Source organism: Bombina bombina, chromosome 3 (assembly GCF_027579735.1).
Source record: "Bombina bombina isolate aBomBom1 chromosome 3, aBomBom1.pri, whole genome shotgun sequence".
NCBI lineage: Eukaryota > Metazoa > Chordata > Amphibia > Anura > Bombinatoridae > Bombina > Bombina bombina.
The window spans coordinates 405503140-405530479 of record NC_069501.1 but is presented as its reverse complement, the minus strand read 5'-3'; the positions used below and the strand labels follow the sequence as shown (position 1 = coordinate 405530479).

Here is a 27340-nt window from a genome sequence, read left to right as displayed (position 1 = left end):
TCTCATTTATTCTTACCGGACTGAGCAGCCACAGGCAAGGAGTTGACTGAACTTGTGATGGAACTGATCTTCCCTAGCAAGGAAGTGACTAAATATATTCTAAGTCTGTGTTTTTTTTTTGCAAATTGATTGACAGATTTGGGTTATGTGGTATAGGTAGATCTATGATTTCAGTTGTGTAACGCAAAGTTTTTTTATGTCTTAAGTAACCCTATAATGGCTTCCCCACTAATTTTCTATTCCTTGACGCTGTGCTCTATAAGTTTCAAATTAGCCTTTCACTAGAATTATTCCCTCTTCTGTTCAATCTTTATGAAACAGTTTATGTTTTTCTCAGTTCCATGTCTGAAATGTTAGTAGCTGTATATATGAGACAGTGTCAATGTATATTAATTATAAGAGGTCACCAATTTTACTAGTTTATTATGTATAGTATCTCACATAGTTCAGGTACTAGGTTAATACTCAATGTTCATATAATTGCTGAAACAGATTGATCCTACCAGGGACAAATGTTAATTTACCATTTTTCAAATTCCTACCCTCATGAAACTTTGACAACTTCACATTCTGCTCCACCCTCCCTAATTATTTTGTTTATTAGATAAACAAAGGAACTTAGAGTCCAAGTGTAGTTAATCAGCTTCCTCACTAGCAATGTTTGTATCATTTCTTAGTCTATATCCCACATATAGTTAGGTAATAGTTTATAGTTGAAATGCTGCTCCCTCAAGACTGAGTTTTTCCAAGATGTTCATAGAGGGTCTATCATATATGTTGCTCTGCATGTTATATATATATAGGTTTTATGGGGCTAAAGCCACTGAATCACTTTAATTGCTTTGTTATTTACTCAGATAACCCTGACAGTGATGTCCCTATACCCTGCATGGAGAACCCTGAAAATACTGTAACCCTACCTAATCCATAGGTTATAACTTGTTCCTTAAAATATAGTTTAGAGCCATTTAAAGATGGGTTCTGCTTAATCTAATTGCAGTGTTATAAAGGCTGGATATAACTCTTTGTTGAACTTGTCGCTTGGATGTTGGCGGCCGGGACATCCGAGTGTACAACTTTAAATATGACCCCAATTATATACCACCTTACACAGATTTGTGATTATTATATAGCTTGACTTATTGTATTTAATGAGGGTGCTATCTGTCTCTTATATAGGACTAGTTTCCTATCTTTCCATCATTTTTACTGCTGATATTTTATTGACATCAAGCCACTGCTTGTGACTATAGTCCATATTACACACCAATAGCATACATGCTACAGCTAGACATGCAACTCTAGCTTACTAAATGCCCATATGTCCTCCATAATCTAAGAAATTATGCTAGTTTCTGCAAATATTATAGTACCAATTCAGTCCTCTTAGCCTCAAGTGTATCCCTTCTCCTCAGCCAAGATAATGGTATGGTCTTTTGTGTCTCTTCTTTGGTGCATAAAAGGAAAAAAAAAAGATATCTCCCCTCATCCTTTCCCGCACTATCTGATAGATTGGGTCATATCCAATATCCCTTTCCCGTCTCCGTCCAGTGGTGAAACATACCCCAGAGGGGAGATACAATTTATATACAATCTATATCCCTTTACCATATTAGTTGAGTGTTAACATGATCCTGGATGGGTAATACTGCCCAGTGAACATCTTATATGGTCAAAAATTGATGCAGAGATCTTATGTCTCCTCGCAATGCGGTATATACTCTTTCCCAACAAATCATATCTATTTTTGCTTCCAGCCTATATTTTCGAATTTATAATGGCTCCTCCCCCCCATCCCTCCACTCCCACATTTCCCTCTTTTCCCATCCCTCCTTCACCCTTTTGGTCCCCCCATTACCCCTTAGTCCCCCCCCCTTCCTGACACTATTGAGCTTATCTCTTAAGCAAAGGAAAATGAATCCAGTAGAAAAATGTATTTTAGTTATACATGTCAACCATATAATTTATCTATCAAAGATACTTTGTTTCAATGTCCATGTCAAATCCTAGTTATAGATAGACCTTGGAGTGTAGATAACGCACTATCTGTATTGAAGTGAAGCGGATAAATCTACAAAAGATCTATTGTATTATCTTTACTATTTCTATAATAGGTGTACACATGGGTTTATTCACTTATTTTTCTTTGGATGGTGATGGTCTATTGATGATTGTAAGTCACATGTTCACAGAAGTATAAAATGTTACTCATGATGGTTGAAACTTATTTTACAATTTGTTCTTGTTATATATAGTTAATGTTCTATATCCTACCAAGCCCAAAAGTGGCTAAATTTTTTATTCAAATTTCATGTGACATATATACTGTTCTTTGTTAAAAAATGAAAAACTGAGATTCCTCAGTTGAGGTCCAAGAGTGGCCTCCTTTTGTCCGTGAATACCTTCTGTATCGCCACAATGTTGTACTGGGAGACCCAAGAGTGGCCTCTTAGATCATTCAGAGGGAAGACAGTTAGCATGGCACAACAACTGTTCAATTCTATTCATATGCATTATTATTCAATTATGCTATTATGTTTAAGTTACTCTATACAACTCCTCATTTGTTCCCTATTTGAGATTATATATATGGAAACTATGTATTCGAGTTGATTCAACTGTTATACAATTGTATTTGTGCCTCAATATGATTATCAATAAAAAATATAAAAAAAAAAAATAAAGTTAATAAACACACTGTAAAATTGATATATATATATATATATATATATATATATATATATACATACAGTATCTCACAAAAGTGAGTACACCCCTCACATTTTTGTAAATATTTTATTATATCTTTTCATGTGACAACACCGAAGAAATGACACTTTGCTATAGACATGTGCATGGCGATTCGAATTCGGAAAAATTTGAATCAATTCGGTTCGGATTTGTTTCGGATTCATTCGGATTCGAATAAATTCGGTTCGGATTCATTCGGATTCAAATAAATTCGGCTGGATTCGGTTCGATTCGGTTCGGAAATTCGGAATTTCGGTAAGTGATAGGTGGGATTAGACTAGTATTATGTACTGTACATTAGGTGTAACCCATAGCAGAGTGATATAACCTAATATACTGTACAATACTAGTGTAATCCATGGCCATCCGAATCTACCGAATAAATCCGAATAAATCCGAAGTTATTCGGATTTATTCGGTAGATTCGGCACTATTTTAATTCGGAGATTCGGAATTTGCCGAATTTTCCGAATTTCCGAATCGAACCGAACCGAATCGCACATGTCTACTTTGCTATAATATAAAGTAGTGAGTGTACAGCCTGTATAACAGTGTAAATTTGCTGTTCCCTCAAAATAACAACACACAGCCATTGACTAAACCGTTTGCAACAAAAGTGAGTACACCCCTAAGTGGAAATGTCCAAATTGGGCCCAATTAGCCATTTTCCCTCCCCGGTGTCATGTGACTCGTTAGTGTTAGGTCTCAGGTGTGAATGGGGAGCAGGTGTGTTAAATTTTGTGTTATTGCTCTCACACTCTCTCATACTGGTCACTGGAAGTTCAACATGGCACCTCATGGCAAAGAACTCTCTGAGGATCTGAAAAAAAGAATTTTTGCTCTACATATAAGAAAATTGCCAAGACCCTGAAATTGAGCTGCAGCACGGTGGACAAGACCATACAGCGATTTCACAGGACAGGTTCCACTCAGAACAAGCCTTGCCATGGTCGACCAAAGAAGTTGACTGCACATGCTCAGCATCATATCCAGAGGTTGTCATTGGGAAATAGATGTATGAGTGCTGCCAGCATTGCTGCAGAGGTTGAAGGGGTGGCGGGTCAGCCTGTCAGTGCTCAGACCATACGCCGCACACTGCATCAAATTAGTCTGCATGGCTGTCATCCCAGAAGTATGCCTCTTCTAAAGATGATGCACAAGAAAGCCTGCAAACAGTTTGCTGAAGACAAGCAGACTAAGGACATGGATTACTGGAACCATGTCCTGGGGTCCAATGAGACCAAGATAAACTTATTTGGTTCAGATGGTTTTAAGTGTGTGTGGCGGCAACCAGGTGAGGAGTACAAAGACAAGTGTGTCTTGCCTACAGTCAAGCATGCTGGTGGGAGTGTCATGGTCTGAGCCTGCATGAGTGCTGCTGGCATTGGGGAGCTACAGTTCATTGAGGGAACCATGAATGCCAACATATACTGTGAGATACTGAAGCAGAGCATGAGCTCCTCCCTTCGGAGACTGGGCCGCAGAGCAGTATTCCAACATGATAATGACCCCAAACACACCTCCAAGATGACCACTGCCTTGCTAAAGAAGCAAGGGTAAAGGTGATGGACTGGCCAAGCATGTCTCCAGACCTAAACCCTATTGAGCATCTGTGGGGCATCCTCAAACGGAAGGTGGGGGAGCGCAAGGTCTCTAACATCCACTTTGGACATTTCCACTTAGGGGTGTAGTCACTTTTGTTGCCAACGGTTTAGACATTAATGGCTGTGTGTTAAGTTATTTTGAGGGGAAAGCAAATTTACACTGTTATACAGGCTGTACCCTCACTACTTTACATTGTAGCAAAGTGTCATTTCTTTAGTGTTGTCACATGAAAAGATATAATAAAATATTTACAAAATTGTGAGGGGTGTACTCTCTTTTGTGAGATATTGTATATATATTATATAGATAATTTAGAATATTGTACAGTATATAATACATTTTACTAGAAGCATTTTTGCCAAAAGTTGTATATAGCAAAATGCACCCATATAATTTTGACCTTACTATCCCTTTAAACATGTCTTTATATAGCTGGAAAGGATGTTTAAATATTTAAAATGTATGTGGCTGTAAGGAAGCAAATAATTGTAACTGTATATAAAGGTAACAAAAATAAATAAAAAAAAAGCATTATTCATAATAACATTTTCCTATTAATAATTATTTTGTTCAGTTATAATTTGTGGACCTCCAGATGAAATTGACAAAGGACATTTTACCCCAGTCAAAGAGGAGTATTCATACCTGGATTCTGTTAAATATAAATGTGATGATGACCTTGTGTTAGATGGAGAACATTCTGTGTACTGTACAGAGAATGGGAGTTGGAGCGTTGATGCTCCTAACTGCATAGGTAAGAAAATGTTTTCTTTTAATAAGTTATATGTTTAGATTACAAAAAATATGCACATGGTTAACCTCAGCAATATGTGGGTCTAAAATGATTGCAAAAGGACATAGCAGAAGACAAGGAACAAGTGGAAGAATATCTGGAAAGTATTAATAAGGAGGTTTAAAGGGACAGTCTACACAAAAGTTGTTATTGTTTGAAAAGATAGATAATGCCTTTACTACCCATTACCCAGCTTTGCACAACCAACATTGTTATATTAATATACTACATAACATTTAAACCTTTAAATGTCTGCCTGTTTCAAAGGCTCTATAGACACTTGCTTTTGTATTTGCTTTTCACAACAGGAGACTGATAGCTCATGTGGGCCATATAGATAACATTGTGTTCACGCCCGGGAAGTTATTTAAGATTTAGCACAACACAGTACTAAATGCAAGTCAATAGATAATAAATAGTCACAGTCATGTGATCAGGGGACTGTCAGAAGGTTCTTAGATGCAAGGTAATCACAGAGGTAAAACGTATATTAATATAACTGTGTTGGTTGTGCAAAACTGGGGTATGGGTAATAAAGGGATCTTTTAAAACAATAAGACTTATATTGTAGACTGTCCCTTTAAGTGCAGAGTAGGGAAGCTGTATAGAAAAAGAAAGAGAGGAAAAGAGATTATCAGACAACATGAGACCAAGCATGGCTAGCAAAGATGAACGGGTGAAATTTGATGCATAGATTCACTGTGTACAGTTTACACCTAACACCCTAACATGTACCCCAAGTCTAAACACCCCTAATCTGCCATCCCCTACACCGCCGCCACCTACATTATACTTATTAACCCCTAATCTGCTGCCCCTACACCGCCGCCACCTACATTATACTTATTAACCCCTAATCTGCCACCCCGCCACCACCTACATTATATTTATTAACCCCTAATCTGCCGCCCCGACACCGCCTCCACCTACATAAAAGTATTAACCCCTATCCCACTGCTCCCGGAGCCCACCGCAAATAAATAGTTATTAACCCCTAAATCCCTGGCCTCCCACATCAGTCCCACTTACTAAACCTATGAACCCCTAAACCTAACAACCCGCTAACTTAATATTAAATATTAACTCATCCCTATCTTATAATAAATTTAAACTTACCTTTAGAATTAAATTAAACTATATTAAACTAATAATTAATCTACCCTAACTGTTATACTAAATTACATTGAACTACAAATTAAATAAAATATATTATATAGTTAAAAACCTAACCCTACTCAAATAATTTAAATCTACTATTACAAATACAAAATGAGGATGGATGTCGGCTCTTCAGAAACTGTAAGTGGATCTTCGGGGGTTAGTGTTAGGCTTTTTTAAGGGTTTATTGAGTGGGTTTTAATTTTAGATTAGGGTTTGGGCTTTTGAAAAAGAGCCACATGCCCTTTTAAGGGCAATGCCCATACAAATGCACTTTTCAGGGCAATGGGGAGCTTAGGTTTTTTAGAATAGGTTTTTATTTGGAGGGTTGGTTGTGTGGGTGGTGGGTTTTACTGTTGGGGGGTTGTTTGTATTTTTTATTTACAGGTAAAAGAGCTGATTTCTTTGGGGCAATGCCCCACAAAAGGCCCTTCTAAGGGCTATTGGTAGTTTATTGTAGGCTAGGGGTTTTTCTATTTTGGGGGGGGCTTTTTTATTTTCATAGGGCTCTTAGCTTAGGTGTAATTAGTTTAAATCTGATAATTCATTTTTTATTCTGTGTAACTTAGTGTTTATTTTTTTTTTGTAACTTACGGCTAGATTTAGAGTTTTGTCGGTAATGACCCGCGTATCTAACACTGGCTTTTTCCCCCCCCGCACCTTTTAAATACCGCTGGTATTTAGAGTTCACAGAAGGGCTGCGTTAGGCTCCAAAAAGGGAGCGTATAGCATATTTACCGCCACTGCAACTCTCAATACCAGCGGTGCTTACGGACGCGGCCAGCTTGAAAAACGTGCTCGTGCACGATTCCCCCATAGAAAACAATGGGGCATTTTGAGCTGAAAAAAAACCTAACACCTGCAAAAAAGCAGCGTTCAGCTCCTAACGCAGCCCCATTGTTTTCTATGGGGAAACACTTCCTATGTCTGCACCTAACACTCTAACATGTACCCCGAGTCTAAACACCCCTAACCTTACACTTATTAACCCCTAATCTGCTACCCCCGCTATCGCTGACCCCTGCATATATTTTTTAACCCCTAATCTGCCGCTCCGTACACCGCTGCAACCTACGTTATCCCTATGTACCCCTAATCTGCTGCCCCTAACACCGCCGACCCCTATATTATATTTATTAACCCCTAATCTGCCCCCCCCAACGTCGCCTCCACCTACCTACAATTATTAACCCCTAATCTGCCGACCGGACCTCACCGCTACTATAATAAATTTATTAACCCCTAATCCGCCTCACTCCCGCCTCAATAACCCTATAATAAATAGTATTAACCCCTAATCTGCCCTCCCTAACATTGCCGACACCTAACTTCAAGTATTAACCCCTAATCTGCCGACCGGACCTCACCGCTACTCTAATAAATGTATTAACCCCTAAAGCTAAGTCTAACCTTAACCCTAACACCCCCCTAAATTAAATATAATTTAAATCTAACTAAATAAATTAACTCTTATTAAATAAATTATTCCTATTTAAAGCTAAATACTTACCTGTAAAATAAACCCTAATATAGCTACAATATAAATTATAATTATATTGTAGCTATTTTAGGATTAATATTTATTTTACAGGCAACTTTGTAATTATTTTAACCAGGTACAATAGCTATTAAATAGTTATTTACTATTTAATAGCTACCTAGTTAAAATAATTACAAAATTACCTGTAAAATAAATACTAACCTAAGCTACAATTAAACCTAACACTACACTATCAACAAATTAATTAAATAAAATACCTACAATTATCTACAATTAAACCTAACACTACACTATCAATAAATTAATTAAATACAATACCTACAAATAAATACAATTAAATAAACTAACTAAAGTACAAAAAATAAAAAAGAACTAAGTTACAAAAAATAAAAAAATATTTACAAACATTAGAAAAATATTACAACAATTTTAAACTAATTACACCTACTCTAAGCCCCCTAATAAAATAACAAAGCCCCCCAAAATAAAAAAATGCCCTACCCTATTTTAAAATTAAAATAGAAAAGCTCTTTTACCTTACCAGCCCTTAAAAGGGCCCTTTGCGGGGCATGCCCCAAAGAATTCAGCTCTTTTGCCTGTAAAAAAAAAAACCATACAATACCCCCCCCAACATTACAACCCACCACCCACATACCCCTAATCTAACCCAAACCCCCCTTAAATAAACCTAACACTAAGCCCCTGAAGATCTCCCTACCTTGTCTTCACCACACCGGGTCCCGATCGGTCCAGAAGAGCCTCCGAAGTCTTCATCCAAGCCCAAGCTGGGGCTGAAGAGTGACGTCCATCCTGCGGCTGAAGTCTTGATCCAAGCGGCGGCAAACATCTTCATCCAAGCCGCATCTTCTATGTTCGTCCATCCGATGATGAGCGGCTCCATATTCAAGACCTCCAGTGCGGATCCATCCTCTTCTTCCGACGTCCTAAAACAGAATGAAGGTTCCTTTAAGGGACGTCATCCAAGATGGCGTCCCTCGAATTCCGATTGGCTGATAGGATTCTATCCAATCGGAATTAAGGTAGGAAAATTCTGAGTTCAATCAGATTGAGCTCGCATTCTATTGGCTGTTCCGATCAGCCAATAGAATGCAAGCTCAATCTGATTGGCTGATCGGATCAGCCAATCGGATTGAACTTGAATCTGATTGGCTGATTCCATCAGCCAATCAGAATTTTCGTACCTTAATTCCGATTGGCTGATAGAATCCTATCAGCCAATCGGAATTCGAGGGATGCCATCTTGGATGACGTCCCTTAAAGGAACCTTCATTCTGTTTTAGGACGTCGGAAGAAGAGCATGGATCCGCGCTGGAGGTCTTGAAGATGGAGCTGCTCGTCATCGGATGGAAGAACATAGAATATGCGGCTTGGATGAAGATGTTTGCCGGTCCGGATCTACTCTTCTGCCCGGATAGGATGAAGACTTCTGCCCGAAGATGGAATTCTTTAGCCGCCGCTTGGATCAAGACTTCAGCCGGAGGATGGACGTCACTCTTCAGCCCCCGCTTGGGCTTGGATGAAGACTTCGGAGGCTCTTCTGGACCGATCGGGACCCGGTGTGGTGAAGACAAGGTAGGGAGATCTTCAGGGGCTTAGTGTTAGGTTTATTTAAGGGGGGGTTTGGGTTAGATTAGGGGTATGTGGGTGGTGGGTTGTAATGTTGGGGGGGTATTGTATGTGTTTTTTTTACAGGCAAAAGAGCTGAATTCTTTGGGGCATGCCCCGCAAAGGGCCCTTTTAAGGGCTGGTAAGGTAAAAGAGCTTTTCTATTTTAATTTTAGAATAGGGTAGGGCATTTTTTTATTTTGGGGGGCTTTGTTATTTTATTAGGGGGCTTAGAGTAGGTGTAATTAGTTTAAAATTGTTGTAATATTTTTCTAATGTTTGTAAATATTTTTTTTATTTTTTGTAACTTAGTTCTTTTTTATTTTTTGTACTTTAGTTAGTTTATTTAATTGTATTTATTTGTAGGTATTGTATTTAATTAATTTATTGATAGTGTAGTGTTAGGTTTAATTGTAGATAATTGTAGGTATTTTATTTAATTAATTTATTGATAGTGTAGTGTTAGGTTTAATTGTAACTTAGGTTAGGATTTATTTTACAGGTAATTTTGTAATTATTTTAACTAGGTAGCTATTAAATAGTAAATAACTATTTAATAGCTATTGTACCTGGTTAAAATAAATACAAAGTTGCCTGTAAAATAAATATTAATCCTAAAATAGCTACAATATAATTATAATTTATATTGTAGCTATATTAGGGTTTATTTTACAGGTAAGTATTTAGCTTTAAATAGGAATAATTTATTTAATAAGAGTTAATTTATTTCGTTAGATTTAAATTATATTTAACTTAGGGGGGTGTTAGTGTTAGGGTTAGACTTAGCTTTAGGGGTTAATACATTTATTATAGTAGCGGTGAGGTCCGGTCGGCAGATTAGGGGTTAATACTTGAAGTTAGGTGTCGGTGAGGTTAGGGAGGGCAGATTAGGGGTTAATACTATTTATTATAGGGTTATTGAGGTGGGAGTGAGGCGGATTAGGGGTTAATAACTTTATTATAGTAGCGGCGAGGTCCGGTTGGCAGATTAGGGGTTAATAAGTGTAGGTAGGTGTCAGCGACGTTGAGGGGGGCAGATTAGGGGTTAATAAATATAATATAGGGGTCGGCGGTGTTAGGGGCAGCAGATTAGGGGTACATAAGTATAACGTAGGTGGCGGTGGTGTGCCATCGGCAGATTATTGCTTAAAATTTTTTATTAGAGTGGCGGCGATATGGGGGAACCTCAGTTTAGGGGTACATAGGTAGTTTATGGGTGTCAGTGTACTTTAGAGCACAGTAGTTAAGAGCTTTATAAACCGGCGTTAGCCCATAAAGCTCTTAACTCCTGTTTTTTTTCTGCGGCTGGAGTTTTGTCGTTAGATTTCTAACGCTCACTTCAGCCAAGACTCTAAATACCGGCGTTAGAAAGATCCCATTGAAAAGATAGGATACGCAAATGGCGTAGGGGGATCTGCGGTATGGAAAAGTCGCGGCTGCAAAGTGAGCGTTAGACCCTTTAATGACTGACTCCAAATACCAGCGGGCGGTAAAAACCAGCGTTACGGACCCCCTAACGCTGGTTTTGACGGCTACCGCAAAACTCTAAATCTAGGCGTTAGTGTTATTTTGTGTAACTTAGTTGTTTTATGTAACTTTGTAATTTGTAATAGTAGATTTAAATTATTTGAGTAGGGTTAGGTTTTTAGCTATATAATATATTTAATTTAATTTGTAGTTTAATGTAATTTTAGTATAATAGGGTAGATTAATTATTAGTTTAATGTAATTTAGTATAACAGTTAGGGTAGATTAATTATTAGTTTAATGTAGTTTAATGTAATTTTAGTATAATAGTTAGGGTAGATTAATTATTAGTTTAATGTAGTTTAATGTAATTTTAGTATAATAGTTAGGGTAGGTTAATTATTAGTTTAATATAGTTTAATGTATTTTTAGTATAATAGGGTAGGTTAATTAATAGTTTAATATAGTTTAATTTAAATCTAAAGGTAAGGTTAAATTTATTATAAGATAGGGATGAGTTAATATTTAATGTAAAGTTAGCGGGTTGTTAGGTTTAGGGGTTAATAGGTTAATTTAGTTTATGGCGATGTGGGGGGCTGGCAGTTTAGGGGTTAAGTAGTGATGTGGGAGGCCAGAGGTTTAGGGGTTAATACATTTAGTTAGTTGTGGCAGGGTCCGGGAGCAGCGGAATAGGGGTTAATAAGTTTATTAGAGTTGTGATGGGCTCTGGGAGCAACGGGATAGGGGTTAATATCTTTATTTAGTTGCGGCGGGGTCCGGGAGCAGCGGGATAGGGGTTAACATCTTTATTTAGTTGCGGTGGGGTCCGGGAGCACGGGATAGGGGTTATACATTTTAGTATAGTGGCAGTGTTTAGTGACAGGATATAAATAAAGCTGTAAAAATGCAGAATAGCAGCGAGATCGATGACTGTTAGCTAACAACAGTCCGCTGCTCATCATCCCATACTTGGTGTGCGGCTTTTTGACAGCTTTTTTGTTAAATATGGAGAGCGTATTCAGGTCCGCGGCCACGATGTTAGGCGATGTCAGGCGAGCGTATTGGTGCCGTCGAAAGCAAGTAAGTTGACGGCTTGATAAGTAGGCCTCCATATCATAACATATTTTTTTTACCATTGACACTACAATATAGAATAAGTGTTTATCTTTTTTTTCATTTTTTATAGCATTGCAAAATATAGGGGGACATTGTAGTATATTAAAATGATCTCCCCATACCACACATACTGCTGCTAGCTGTGAGTCTATTTTGTATTATATGATCTGTGCACTAAATTTAATATTTGGGACTTGGTTGAGAATAGAGTTTGGGAAAACTTTAGTGTAAGCACACACAAACACACATGCCCACGTGCCCGCACACATACACACCTACTACAGTGCCACTACCTAGTACCTATTCTAACTAAAACAAAATTATCACAAAATTCTCTGGGATGAACAGAGACGTTACTATGTATGTCTCATGATAAGCATTTTATATCAGCAGGTCTAACTGATTTATCTTGAGAGCTGTATGTAGGTGAAATTTGATCAAAATTCATAATACACTCATTTAACAGACAGAAGAATAATGTTTACTAAACTAGAGCAAATGCAAGTTAAATTGTAGTGAAAACATTTCAGTTTTATTTGTATTTTCCGAACCTTTATATCAGTCCCAGGTGTTCTCCTGTTAACTTCACTCTCTCTTTTGAGATTCTGTATCCCAGAAGGCATCATTACTTTCTATGGAAGGCATCTCTCTGGACTTCCAGGTTCCACGTTTTTTTTTTTTTGAGAATTCAGTATAATCTGCACTATCATTCCTCTCCAAACTGGAGAATCTTTGATCATTATGCCTTTTGTGACATTACCACTCTCGGAAGATCAAAAAAATAAGTCAGTCATTGGTTTTTGCTGATGAGCAGATGTGATCAAGAAAGTTCTAGGGTCTACAGGAGATAGATTTGTATTTCTTGTGTTTTCCTAGAAAATAAATGGATGGGTCCTGGAGACCAGTAAAAACTGTCATGTGAAAAATAAGTTTAAAATGGAATCTCATCTGAAAGTCAAGACACCAATTTTCATGGGCCTGTGGCAAGAGTACATATGTATATTTGGTTTGTGGATCAGAAGAAAAAACATTTTCTAGTCTGCTGTCTTTTAATATGGGATGTTAACAGTCTGCAGGACCTTCTAATTCCACTTATATCAGAGTTGAGGAAGAAGGGTATTTTTGTTTACCACTGTTTAGATGACTTCCTACTAGTGAGCAATTCACAGGAACAAGCACTCTAAATTTCTCCAACATCACGGTTGGTTTCTAAACAAAAGAAAACAGCTGGTTCCATTATCATCCAGTATTTCTGGTCTTTGGTACTACTCATAAATGTGTTTATCACAACAGAAGAATAAATACATTATTCTGTTGTATTCCAAGTTCATTATAGCCAGAAGTTGGACAAGCATGCTGTTAATTTTAGTATCTAAAAACCATATGGTCAAAAGGGCCTGGTGGTAAATACACCCCATACATCAACAACTTTTTTATAAATGAATCAGAAGAAACAACCTCTGCTTAAAAATTAATTTTTCATGTGAAGACTGCATAAATCCTTCAGAGATCTTATTTAGACTAGGGGCAACTTGTCAAGGTAAATTTGCTCAGGGTCTTTTGAGCCAACATTATTCTCTACTGACATCAAATGTCCTGGAGGTCATTTAATACCAAAGTGAAAGTTGTATCTTCTACCTTCTTACATTAGATTAGTTTGTAGGAGAGATAAAGTGTCCTTTGAATAAAGATTTAAAGGAACAGTAATGTCAAAATTAAACTTCATAAAGAGCATGCAATTTTAAACAACATCAAAATTGACTTCTATTATTTAATTTACTTCATTCTCTTGGTATCCCTTGTTTAAAAGCATACCTAGGTAACCTCAGCAATGCACTACTTTCCTTTTGTCATTGGCTCACTGAATGTGCTCAGCTAGCTCTCAGTAGTGCATTACTGCTCCTTCTTCATTAAAGGATACCAAGAGTATGAAGCAAATTTGATAGAAATAAATTGGGAAGTATAAATTGGTATACTCTATCTAAATCATGAAATTTTTTTTTGGCTTCAATGTCTCTTGTAGAACAAAAGTAAATTAGACTAATGTAAGTGCAACTCAATAATAGAATACAATGTAACAACCATTGACTTCAAAAATAAAAATTTTAGTCCACGTAATCAACCTTGTACAAGCTACTAGTGCTTAACTATTATGCAATAAGGGTGGTAAAGTACAGATGTACTGTAAGTCCATACTCCCTTATAGGAAAGTCCAACCTTAGCTGATCCGCGGTTGGCAACATCTGAAAATTTTTTAAGAGACTTTTTCCACTACAAAACACCCATTGCACTCAATGTGGTCAAAATATTAAATATTGTATTGTTAAACCCAATCCTTAAAAATAACAAAAATACCAGTTCATCATTTAGATATATTACCTTATTATTCTGGCCAAGATGCAATAATATGCAAGGGGCAGAGATGCAATATTATAGCATGCAAACAAACATCGAAGCAAGAAAGAGATTATTTCTGATTTCTACATTCAAGCAGCTATGCTGAGTCTTCACCTCAAGGCAGATTTTTACAACGTGGGACAAACTCCCAGGGCAATTATACCAAGGTACAAGAGGTCCCTTTTTCAGGAAAATGAGAACAGTTGCATACCTGTTAATCACCATTTTGTGGGCAGGGCCATGTCTGGAGGAGTAGTATCACAGCAGATAGTGGGTTGGATAATGGGCGCGTCTGGGCAGTTGGTGCACGTAATTGGATGGTTTGTAGGTGTGTCTGATTGGTCAGTGGGTGGAGCTATGACTGTCTCAGAGGGACAGAGCTCAGGATTAGGGACTGTCTCTATCAAAGAGGGACAGTTGTGGGGTCTGCATAGAGCCATTCCTATCAAGTGCAGGGCCCAGTATGCAGTATGAGAAAAAAATGATGTCAAAGAGTAGGAATCCAAATTCCGCTCTGCTTTTGCTGCTGTAACTCAGAACTACAGTTTGTGTGCCCAGGAAGATAGTTGTAAAAATGACATGCACAAACTGATTCAAACAAAAATGTTTTTATTTAGAAAAGAGAATTCATATTCTATTCCCTGAAACTATATAATGGGAGAAAAGGAATAGAGCGTTCAAATATCATACCTGCAAACCAGAAAATGTAGCTTTAAATTAATGGGATATGAAACTAAAGATTGAATGCCAAATGGCATGTTAAATAATGCATAATTGAAAAAAATATCAATTGTTATTGAACTCTTAACATTGTTTCCACTTCCCCAGAGAAGCTTGAGTTCATTATGTGACACTCATACATACTATATCATGATCAGTTGTTATTTGCTGGAACTTGTTTATGTCTGTCCCTAACTGACTACAGCAAAAGAAGAAAGATAAACAACATTCGAGAAGATTTTCAAGGGGTGTGCTGCAGGCCTGTAAAACATTCAATATTTTTCTAATAAAAATGCTTTTAATGCAATTATGGTGCATGCAGATCTATTGAAAAAAAGTGAATTATTGTTTTACTGCTGCTCTAAAAAACTGAAAATACTGTTTTCCCTAACGTAAAAGAATATTGAAGGAAAGTATGAGTGGTCCATTCAGGATTCTGAAGTAGGCATTGCCCTGTTCCAGTCCACCAATCGGGAAGCAGATCTGACCTTATTGGTTAACTATTGTGAATGTAGAAAGTTATAGTATAGCAGCTATAATGAAATCATACATATATTACCAGAATACTTTTCAATATTTATGTTGCAATTGTATTTTAACCTTTCTTAGCTTTTTATTCATTTAATAGCTGTTAACTGCCTAGACCCCAGGCGTCCCCATTTGAGGAAATTATCAGGATTTGTTTCTCCATACTCCCTTAATTCTTTAGTGTCATTTGAATGTGAAAGAGGTTTCACCCTTCAAGGATCTAGCTTTTCAGTATGTAATATTACAAGTGAATGGGATCCACCAATACCAGAATGTCAGCGTGAGTATTTGATTTCTTGTTAAAAAAAAAAAAAAATCCTTAAAATATTTTTAATGTTTTGCCATTTTTATAGTTTTTTCTGAATTCTAAAGGATATTTTTTTCTGTAAAGTTGTCTTTTATGCTATTTGCCTAGGCAAAGCTAACCAGTCTACAAAATTCTGCATATTATGTTATTATCTATATTGACCTGAACCTTAAAAATACCAGCCTAGCTGCATGGGAGTATGTATTCCGAGGGCAATGGATAAGATAAAAAGGAATAAATATAGAAATAAAGGTCATGTCATGCTGATTTTTTATGTATGTTCAAGTCTAAATAGGAACAAATACTCATTTCAAATTAATCCTAGCAGCTTTACTTTCCCAGTTATGCTAGGAAGTCATTTATGCAAATTTATGCTAATGAGCATGGCCAGTATAATTTTCTTTTGCATGATGTACCGAGTCCACGGATTCATCCTAACTTGTGGGATATTGTTCTTCCTGACAGGAAGTAGCAAAGAGAGCACCACAGCAGAGCTCTCTATATAGCTCCCCCTTAACTCCACCCCCCAGTCATTCTCTATGCTGGCTCTAAGCAGGAAGAGTAAAGAGAAGAGGTGTTAAACTGTTAGTTTTATTTTATCTTCAATCAAGTGTTTGTTATTTTTAAATGGGACCAGTGTTGTACTATTTACTCTCAGGCAGGACATAGATGAAGATTTCTGCCTGGAGGATGATGATCTTAGCATTTGTAACTAAGGTCCACTGCTGTTCCCACAGAAGCTGAGGAGTACAGGAAAACTTAAGTGTGAGGAACGGTTTCTTGCTATACAGCAATGAGGTATGTTCAGTCATATTTTCTGCAGAGACTGTGTTAACTCAGAAAGGCTGACAGTGTCCCCATTAGGGGAAGGGTAGGCAGTAATACTAGTGTTATCAGAGGTTTTTACTAGCTTGCATAAAGGGTTAATTTTTTTGTGGGCACTCAGTTTGTTATGTGAATTTGGGACAAACGTTTTTGTGTCTGGGAGTAACGTTTTCTGTTTTATGGGACATTTGCTTGAGGGTTCTTTGGGGTTGTTTATAACCCACATGGCTTTCAGGCAAGGTTTGTTAGTTTTGTGTAGGCCCCAGCAACATCGAGTGAGGTGGGCGGGGCCTACATTTACAAGCAGCAAGCAACTTCTCCTGAGGTCCTGATAGTCTTCTGAGGGACTAATTGAAGCTTTAAACCCCTTATTATAACTTCCTAAGGGCAGGTAGGGCCACAGCAGAGCTGTGGCAAGGTGCTTTAGGGGTTTTAACCGGTTTTAGACATATTTCAATCCAGTTTTTTCATTTGGGGGTTTATTGCTTATTAACTTGTGGTGCAATCCTTCTAAAGCTTAGTGGGTACACTTTTAAAATTTCAGAAAAATTGAAGCAATTTTAACCTGTTTTGCAGTTTGTGTATGCTTTTTTTCTCTTAAAGGCACAGTACCGTTTTTGCTAATTGTGTTTTTTTCATTAAATAAAGTGTTTTCCAAGCTTGCTTGCTTTATTACTAGTCTGTTAAACATGTCTGACACTGAGGAAACTCATTGTTCAATTTGTTTAGAAGCCATTGTGGAACCCCCTCTTAGAATGTGTCCCACTTGTACTGATATGTCTATAAATTGCAAACAGCATATTTTGACTTATAAAAGTTTGGCATTAGATGATTCTCAGGCAGAAGGAAATCAGGTTTTGCCATCTAGTTCTTCCCAAGTGTCACAACCAGTAACGCCCGCACAAGCGATGCCAAGTACTTCTAGTGCGTCTAATTCTTTCACCTTGCAAGATATGGCTTCAGCTATGAATACTACCCTCACAGAGGTTTTATCTAAGCTGCCTGGGTTGCAAGGGAAGTGCAGAGGCTTTGGGTTAAGAACAAATGCTGAGCCTTCTAACGCTTTAGTAGCCATATCCGATATTCCCTCACAATGTTCTGAAGTAGGGATGAGGGATTTGCTGTCTGAGGGAGAGATTTCTGATTCAGGAAAGATGTTCTCTCAGACAGATTCAGATATGACGGCATTTAAATTTAAGCTAATCAGGCTTGGAACAAGGGTAAACAGGCCAAAAAGCCTGCTGCTGCCACTAAGTCAGCATGAAGGGGTAGCCCCCGATCCAGGACCGGATCTAGTAGGGGGCAGACTCTCTCTCTTTGCTCAGGCCTGGGCAAGAGACGTTCAGGATTCCTGGGCAGTAGAAATTGTAACCCATGGATACCTTCTAGATTTCAAGGATTCACCTCCAAGGGGGAGGTTCCATCTTTCTCAATTGTCTGTAAACCCGACAAAAAGAGAGGCGTTCTTACGCTGTGTAGAAGACCTTTTTTCAATGGGAGTGATCTGCCCAGTTTCAAAAGCAGAACAGGGGCAGGGGTTCTACTACAATCTGTTTATAGTTCCAAAAAAGGAGGGAACCTTCAGACCAATTCTGGATCTCAAGATCCTAAACTAATTCCTAAGAGTTCCATCTTTCAAGATGGAGATCATTCGGACTATCTTACCATTGATTCAGGAGGGTCAATATATGACCACCGTGGACTTAAAGGATGCGTATCTGCACATTCCTATCCACAAAGATCATCACCAGTTCCTCAGGTTCGCCTTTCTGGACAAGCATTATCAGTTTGTGGCTCTTCCTTTCGGGTTGGCCATGGCGCCACAAATCTTCACAAAGGTGCTAGGGTCCCTTCTTGCAGTTCTAAGGCCACGGGGCATAGCAGTGGCGCCTTATCTAGACGACATTCTAATTCAAGCGTCGTCCTTCCAACTAGCCAAGTCTCACACGGACTTAGTGTTGGCCTTTCTAAGGTCTCACGGGTGGAAAGTGAACGTAAAAAAGAGTTCTCTTTCCCCCCTCACAAGAGTTTCATTTCTAGGGACTCTGATAGACTCGGTGGACATGAAAATATTTTTGACGGAGGTCAGGAAATCAAAGATTTTGTCCATCTGCCGAGCTCTTCATTCCATTCCTCGGCCGTCAGTGGCTCAGTGTATGGAGGTAATCGGACTAATGGTAGCGGCAATGGACATAGTTCTGTTTGCTCGCTTGCATCTCAGACCACTGCAACTATGCATGCTCAATCAGTGGAATGGGGATTATGTGGATTTATCTCCACAGATAAATCTGGATCAAGAGACCAGAGACTCTCTTCTTTGGTGGTTGTCACAGGATCATCTGTCCCAGGGAATGTTTCCGCAGGCCAGTATTGGTTATAGTGACGACAGACGCCAGTCTTCTGGGCTGGGGTGCAGTCTGGAATTCCCTGAAAGCTCAGGGTTTGTGGACTCGGGAGGAGGCTCTCCTACCGATAAATATTCTGGAATTAAGAGTGATATTCAATGCTCTCCAGGCATGGCCTCAGCTGGCTTCAGCCAGACAGATTCATCAGGTTTCAGTCGGGCAACATCATGACTGTGGCTTATATCAATCATAAGGGCGGAACAAAGAGTTCCTTAGTGATGATAGAGGTCTCAAGGATAATCCAATGGGCAGAGGCTCACTCTTGCCATCTGTCAGCGATCTATATCCCAGGTGTAGAGAACTGGGAGGCAGATTTTCGAAGTCGTCAGACTTTTCATTCGGGGGAGTGGGAACTCCATCCAGAGGTGTTTGCTCAGCTGGTTCGGCTATGGGGCACACCAGAGTTGGATCTGATGGCATCTCGTCAGAACGCCAAACTTCCTTTTTACGGCTCCAGGTCAAGGGATCCTCAGGCTGTACTGATAGATGTTCTAGCAGTACCCTGGTCATTCAACCTGGCTTATGTGTTTCCACCTTTCCCTCTCCTTCCACGTCTGATTGCCAGAATCAAACAGGAGAGAGCATCAGTAATTTTGATAGCGCCTGCGTGGCCACACAGGACTTGGTATTCAGACCTGGTGGACATGTCATCCCTTCCACCATGTTCTCTGCCATTGAGACAGGACCTTCTGATTCAAGGTCCATTCAAGAATCCAAATCTAATATCTCTACAACTGACTGCTTGGAGATTGAACGCTTGATTCTATCAAAGCGGGGTTTCTCTGAGTCAGTCATATATACCTTGATTCAGGCTCGAAAGCCTGTTACCAGGAAAATTTATCATAAGATATAGCGTAAATATCTTTTTTGGTGCGAATCCAAAGGCTTCTCCTGGAGTAAAATCAGGATTCCTAGGATTTCGTATTTTCTCCAAGAGGGATTGGAGAAAGGATTATCAGCTAGTTCCCTAAAGGGACAGATATCTGCTCTGTCTATTTTGTTGCACAAGCGTCTGGCAGATGTTCCAGACGTTCTGGCTTTTTGTCAGGCTTTAGTTAGAATTAAGCGTGTGTTTAAACCTATTGCTCCGCCATGGAGTCTAAATTTAGTTCTTAGAGTTCTTCAGGGGGTTCTGTTTGAACCCATGCATTCCATAGATATTAAGCTTTTATCTTGGAAAGTTTTGTTCCTAGTTGCTATCTCTTCAGCTCGAAGAGTTTCTGAACTATCTGCATTACAATGTGACTCTCCTTATCTTGTGTTCCATGCTGATAAGGTGGTTTTGCGTACCAAGCCTGGGTTCCTACCTAAGGTTGTTACTAACAGGAATATCTATCAAGAAATTGTTGTTCCTTCTCTGTGTCCTAATCCTTCTTGTAAGAAGGAACGTCTTTTGCACAACTTGGACGTGATTCGTGCTTTGAAATTTTATTTGCAGGCAACCAAAGATTTTCGTCAAACAACTTTTTTGTTTGTTGTCTATTCTGGAAAGCGTAGGAGTCAAAAGGCTACAGCGACTTCTCTTTCATTTTGGCTGAAAAGCATCATCCGTTTGGCTTATGAGACTGCTGGATAGCAGCCTCCTGAAAGGATTACAGCTCATTCTACTAGAGCGGTAGCTTCCACATGGGCTTTTAAAAATGATGCTTCTGTTGAACAGATTTGTAAGGCTGCGACTTGGTCGTCGCTTCATACCTTTTCAAAATTTTATAAATTTGATACTTTTGCTTCTTTAGAGGCTATTTTTGGGATAAAGGTTTTGCAAGCAGTGATGCCTTCCGTTTAGGTTCCTGTCTTGTCCCTCCCTTCGTCCTAAAGCTTTGGTATAGGTATCCCACAAGTTAGGATGAATCCGTAGACTCGGTACATCATGCAAAAGAAAACAAAATTTATGCTTACCTGATAAATTTCTTTCTTTTGCGATGTACCGAGTCCACGGCCCGCCCTGTCTATTCAAGACAGATAGTATTTTTTATGTAAACTTCAGTCACCTCTGCACCTTATAGTTTCTCCTTTTCTTCCTTGGCCTTCGGTCGAATGACTGGGGGGGTGGAGTTAAGGGGGGAGCTATATAGACAGCTCTGCTGTGGTGCTCTCTTTGCTACTTCCTGTCAGGAAGGACAATATCCCACAAGTTAGGATGAATCCATGGGCTCGGTACATCGCAAAAGAAAGAAATTTATCAGGTAAGCATACATTTTGTTTTTCCTAAAAAGGTGTCAAACCTACATGCAGTCAGCCTGGAACAGATATAGACCTCTAGTTATCAAGCCGTCAACTTACCTGCATTCGACGGCACCAATACGCTCACCTAAGATCGTCTAACATCGCTGCCGCGGACCTGAATACATTCTCCAAAATTATCAAAAAAGTTTTCAAAAAGCCGCGCACCAAGTACGGAGCGATGAGCAGCAGACTGTTGTTAACTACCAGTCATTGATCTTGCTGTTCTTCGGCTTTTTTACAGCTTTCTTGCTACCCTGTCACTAAACACCCACACTATACTATACTGTTTACCCCCTAAACTGCTGCTCCCAGACCCCGCCGCAACTCTAATAAATATATTAACCCCTATACTGCCGCTCCCGGACACCGCCGCAACTCTAATAAATATATTAACCCCTATACCGCCACTCCCGGACCCCGCCGCAACTCTAATAATTATATTAACCCCTATACCGCCGCTCCCGGAACCCGCCGCATCTCTAATAAATATATTAACCCCTATACTGCCGCTCCCGGACCCCGTCGCAACTCTAATAAATATATTAACCCCTATACTGCCGCTCCCGGACCCCGCCGCAACTTTAATAAATATATTAACCCCTATACCGCCGCTCCCAGAGCCCACCGCCACCTACATTATATTTATTAACCCCCTACACCGCCGCCACCTACCTACATTTATTAACCCCTAATCTGCTGACCCCAACGTCGCCGCCTCTATATTAAATTGATTAACCCCTAAACCTAAGTCTACCCCTAACCCTTACACCCCCTAACTTAAATATAATTTAAATGAATCTAAATAAATATTACTATCATTAAATAAATTATTCCTATTTAAAACTAAATACTTACCTATAAAATAAACCCTAAGATAGCTACAATATAACTAATAGTTACATTGTAGCTATCTTAGGGTTTATTTTTATTTTACAGGTAAGTTTGTATTTATTTTAACTAGATACAATAGTTATTAAATAGTTATTAACTATTTAATAACTTCCTAGTTAAAATAAAGACAAATATACCTGTAAAATAAAACCTAACCTAAGTTACAATTACACCTAACACTACACTATAATTAAATAAATTTACTAAACTAAATACAATTAAATACAATTTAGAAAAATTATCTAAAGTACAAAAAAAAAAACTAAATTACAGAAAATAATAAAATAATAAAAAAAATTTAAACTAATTACACCTAATCTAATCCCCCTAATAAAATAAAAAAGCCCCCCAAAATAATAAAAAGCCCTACCCTATACTAAATTACAAATAGCCCTTAAAAGGGCTTTTTGCGAGACATTGCCCCAAAGTAATCAGCTCTTTTACCTGTAAAAAAAAATACAATACCCCCAATATTAAAACCCACCACCCACACACCCAACCCTACTCTAAAATCCACCCAATTCCCCCATACTAAAACCTAACACTAACCCCTTGAAGACCACCCTACCTTGAGACGTCTTCACCCAACCGGGCAGAAGTGGTCCTCCAGACGGTCCAAAGTCTTCATCCTATCCGGGCAGAAGAGGTCCTCCAGATGGGCAGAAGTCTTCATCCAGGCAGCATCTTCTATCTTCATCCATCCGGAGCGGAGTGGGTCCATCTTCAAGACATTCAAAGTGGAGCATCCTTCCAGGCCGACGACTACCCGATGAATGAATATTCCTTTAAATGACGTCATCCTAGATTGCGTCCCTTGAATTCCGATTGGCTGATAGAATTCTATCAGTCAATCGGAATTAAGGTAGGAAAAATCCTATTGGCTGATGCAATCAGCCAATAGGATTGAGCTCACATTCTATTGGCTGATTGGATGACGTCATTTAAAGGAATATTCATTCGTCGGGTAGTCGTCGGCCTGGAAGGATGCTCCGCGTCGGATGTCTTGAAGATGGACCCGCTCCGCTCCAGATGGATGAAGATAGAAGATGCCGCCTGGATGAAGACTTCTGCCTGTCTGGAGGACCTCTTCTGCCCGGATAGGATGAAGACTTCAGACCGTCTGGAGGACCACTTCTGCCCGGTTGGGTGAAGACGTCTCAAGGTAGGGTGATCTTCAAGGGGTTAGTGTTAGGTTTTATTAAGGGGGGATTGGGTGGGTTTTAGAGTAGGGTTGGGTGTGTGGGTAGTGGGTTTTAATGTTGGGGGGGCATTGTATTTTTTTTTTACAGGTAAAAGAGCTGATTACTTTGGGGCAATGCCCCGCAAAAAGCCCTTTTAAGGGCTATTTGTAATTTAGTATAGGGTAGGGCTTTTTATTATTTTGAGGGGCTTTTTATTTTATTAGGGGATTAAATTAGGTGTAATTAGTTTAAAAAATTGTAATTATTTTATTATTTTCTGTAATTTAGTTGTTTTTTTGTACTTTAGATAATTTTTCTTAATTGTATTTAATTGTATTTAGTTTAGTAAATTTATTTAATTATAGTGTAGTGTTAGGTGTAATTGTAACTTAGGTTAGGTTTTATTTTACAGGTATATTTGTCTTTATTTTAACTAGGAAGTTATTAAATAGTTAATAACTATTTAATAACTATTCTACCTAGTTAAAATAAATACAAACTTACCTGTAAAATAAAAATAAACCGTAAGATAGCTACAATGTAACTATTAGTTATATTGTAGCTATCTTAGGCCTAGATTTAGAGTTTGGCGGTAGCCGTCAAAACCAGCGTTAGAGGCTCCTAACGCTGGTTTTTACCGCCCGCTGGTATTTGGAGTCAGTCAGGAAAGGGTCCAACGCTCACTTTGCAGCCGCGACTTTTCCATACCGCAGATCCCCCTACGCCATTTGCGTATCCTATCTTTTCAATGGGATCTTTCTAACGCCGGTATTTAGAGTCTTGGCTGAAGTGAGCGTTAGAAATCTAACGACAAAACTCCAGCCGCAGAAAAAAGTCAGTAGTTAAGAGCTTTCTGGGCTAACGCCGTTTTATAAAGCTCTTAACTACTGTGCTCTAAAGTACACTAACACCCATAAACTACCTATGTACCCCTAAACCGAGGTCCCCCCACATCGCCACCACTCTATTAAAATTTTTTAACCCCTAATCTGCCGCTCCGTACACCGCCGCAACCTACATTATACCTATGTACCCCTAATCTGCTGCCCCTAACACAGCCGACCCCTATATTATATTTATTAACCCCTAATCTGCCGCCCCCAATGTCGCCTCCACCTACCTACAATTATTAACCCCTAATCTGCCGACCGGACCACAACACTACTATAATAAATGTATTAACCCCTAAAGCTAAGTCTAACCCTAACACTAACACCCCCCTAAATTAAATATAATTTAAATCTAACTAAATAAATTAACTCTTATTAAATAAATTATTCCTATTTAAAGCTAAATACTTACCTGTAAAATAAACCCTAATATAGCTACAATATAAATTATAATTATATTGTAGCTATTTTAGGATTAATATTTATTTTAAAGGCAACTTTGTAATTATTTTAACCAGGTACAATAGCTATTAAATAGTTAAGAACTATTTAATAGCTAAAATAGTTAAAATAATTACAAAATTACCTGTAAAATAAATCCTAACCTAAGTTACAATTAAACCTAACACTACACTATCAATAAATTAATTAAATACAATACCTACAAATAACTACAATTAAATAAACTAACTAAAGTACAAAAAATAAAAAAGAACTAAGTTACAAAAAATAAAAAAATATTTATAAACATTAGAAAAATATTACAACAATTTTAAACTAATTACACCTACTCTAAGCCCACTAATAAAATAACAAAGACCCCCAAAATAAAAAAATGCCCTACCCTATTCTAAATTAAAAAAGTTCAAAGCTCTTTTACCTTACCAGCCCTGAAAAGGGCCATTTGCGGGGCATGCACAAAATAATTCAGCTCTTTTGCCTGTAAAAAAAAACATACAATACCCCCCCCAAACATTACAACCCACCACCCACATACCCCTAATCTAACCCAAACCCCCCTTAAATAAACCTAACACTAAGCCCCTGAAGATCTTCCTACCTTATCTTCACCATGCCAGGTTCACCGATCCGTCCTCCGAAGTCTTGATCCAAGCCTCCGAAGTCTTCATCCAAGCCCAAGCGGGGGCTGGCGATCCATAATCCGGCTGAATTCTTCTATCAAGCGGCGGCTGAAGAGGTCCAGAAGAGGCTCCAAAGTCTTCATCCTATCCGGGAAGAAGAGGAGATCCAGACCGGCAACCATCTTGATCCAAGCGGCATCTTCTATCTTCATCCGATGACGAACGGCTCCATCTTGAAGAACTCCAGCGCGGATCCATCTTCTTCTTCCGACGTCCAACTGAAGAATGAAGGTTCCTTTAAGGGACGTCATCCAAGATGGAGTCCCTCGAATTCCGATTGGCTGATAGGATTCTATCAGCCAATCGGAATTAAGGTAGGAAAATTCTGATTGGCTGATGGAATCAGCCAATCAGATTCAAGTTCAATCCGATTGGCTGATTGGATCAGCCAATCAGATTGAGCTTGCATTCTATTGGCTGTTCCGATCAGCCAATAGAATACAAGCTCAATCTGATTGGCTGATCCAATCAGCTAATCGGATTGAACTTTAATCTGATAGGCTGATTCCATCAGCCAATCAGAATTTTCCTACCTTAATTCCGATTGGCTGATAGAATCCTATCAGCCAATCGGAATTCGAGGGACGCCATCTTGGATGACGTCCCTTAAAGGAACCTTCATTCTTCAGTTGGACGTCGGAAGAAGAAGATGGATCCGCGCTGGAGGTCTTCAAGATGGAGCCGTTCGTCATCGGATGAAGATAGAAGATGCCGCTTGGATCAAGATGGTTGCCGGTCCGGATCTCCTCTTCTTCCCGGATAGGATGAAGACTTTGGAGCCTCTTCTGGACCTCTTCAGCTGCCGCTTGATAGAAGACTTCAGCCGGATTATGGATCGCCAGCCCCCGCTTGGGCTTGGATGAAGACTTCGGAGGCTTGGATCAAGACTTCGGAGGAACCTGGCATGGTGAAGATAAGGTAGGAAGATCTTCAGGGGCTTAGTGTTAGGTTTATTTAAGGGGGGTTTGGGTTAGATTAGGGGTATGTGGGTGGTTGTAATGTTGGGGGGGTATTGTATGTTTTTTTTTACAGGCAAAAGAGCTGAATTATTTGGTGCATGCCCCGCAAATGGCCCTTTTCAGGGCTGGTAAGGTAAAAGAGCTTTGAACTTTTTTAATTTAGAATAGGGTAGGGCATTTTTTTATTTTGGGGGTCTTTGTTATTTTATTAGGGGGCTTAGAGTAGGTGTAATTAGTTTAAAATTGTTGTAATATTTTTCTAATGTTTGTAAATATTTTTTTATTTTTTGTAACTTAGTTCTTTTTTATTTTTTGTACTTTAGTTAGTTTATTTAATTGTAGTTATTTGTAGGTATTGTATTTAATTAATTTATTGATAGTGTAGTATTATGTTTAATTGTAAATTAGGTTAGGATTTATTTTACAGGTAATTTTGTAATTATTTTAACTATTATAATTTATATTGTAGCTATATTAGGGTTTATTTTACAGGTAAGTATTTAGCTTTAAATAGGAATAATTTATTTAATAAGAGTTAATTTATTTCGTTAGATTTAAATTATATTTAACTTAGGAGGGTGTTAGTGTTAGGTTTAGACTTAGCTTTAGGGGTTAATACATTTATTAGAGTAGCGGCGAGCTCCGGTCGGCAGATTAGGGGTTAATAAGTGTAGGTAGGTGGAGGCGACGTTGGGGGCGGCAGATTAGGGGTTAATAAATATAATATAGGGGTCGGGGTCGGCGGTGTTAGGGGCAGATTAGGGGTACATAGGGATAACGTAGGTTGCGGCGGTGTACGGAGCGGCAGATTAGGGGTTAATAATAATATGCAGGGGTCAGCGATAGCGGGGG

The 27340-nt window shown here is 38.7% G+C and overlaps 1 protein-coding gene across 3 annotated transcripts in view; it reads left to right on the top strand.

Annotated features, from left to right (window-relative positions):
* LOC128653352 (sushi, von Willebrand factor type A, EGF and pentraxin domain-containing protein 1) overlaps positions 1 to 27340 on the top strand; it is a 260201-nt gene that overhangs the window by 73171 nt on the left and 159690 nt on the right. For 2 of the 3 annotated variants that reach the window (XM_053706581.1, XM_053706579.1), the window contains exons 4-5: positions 4931 to 5110; positions 15844 to 15942. In XM_053706581.1, the coding sequence (XP_053562556.1) occupies positions 4931 to 5110; positions 15844 to 15942 (279 nt within the window). The remainder of the gene's footprint in view (positions 1 to 4930; positions 5111 to 15843; positions 15943 to 27340) is intronic. The other variant, XM_053706580.1, reaches the window with a different exon arrangement.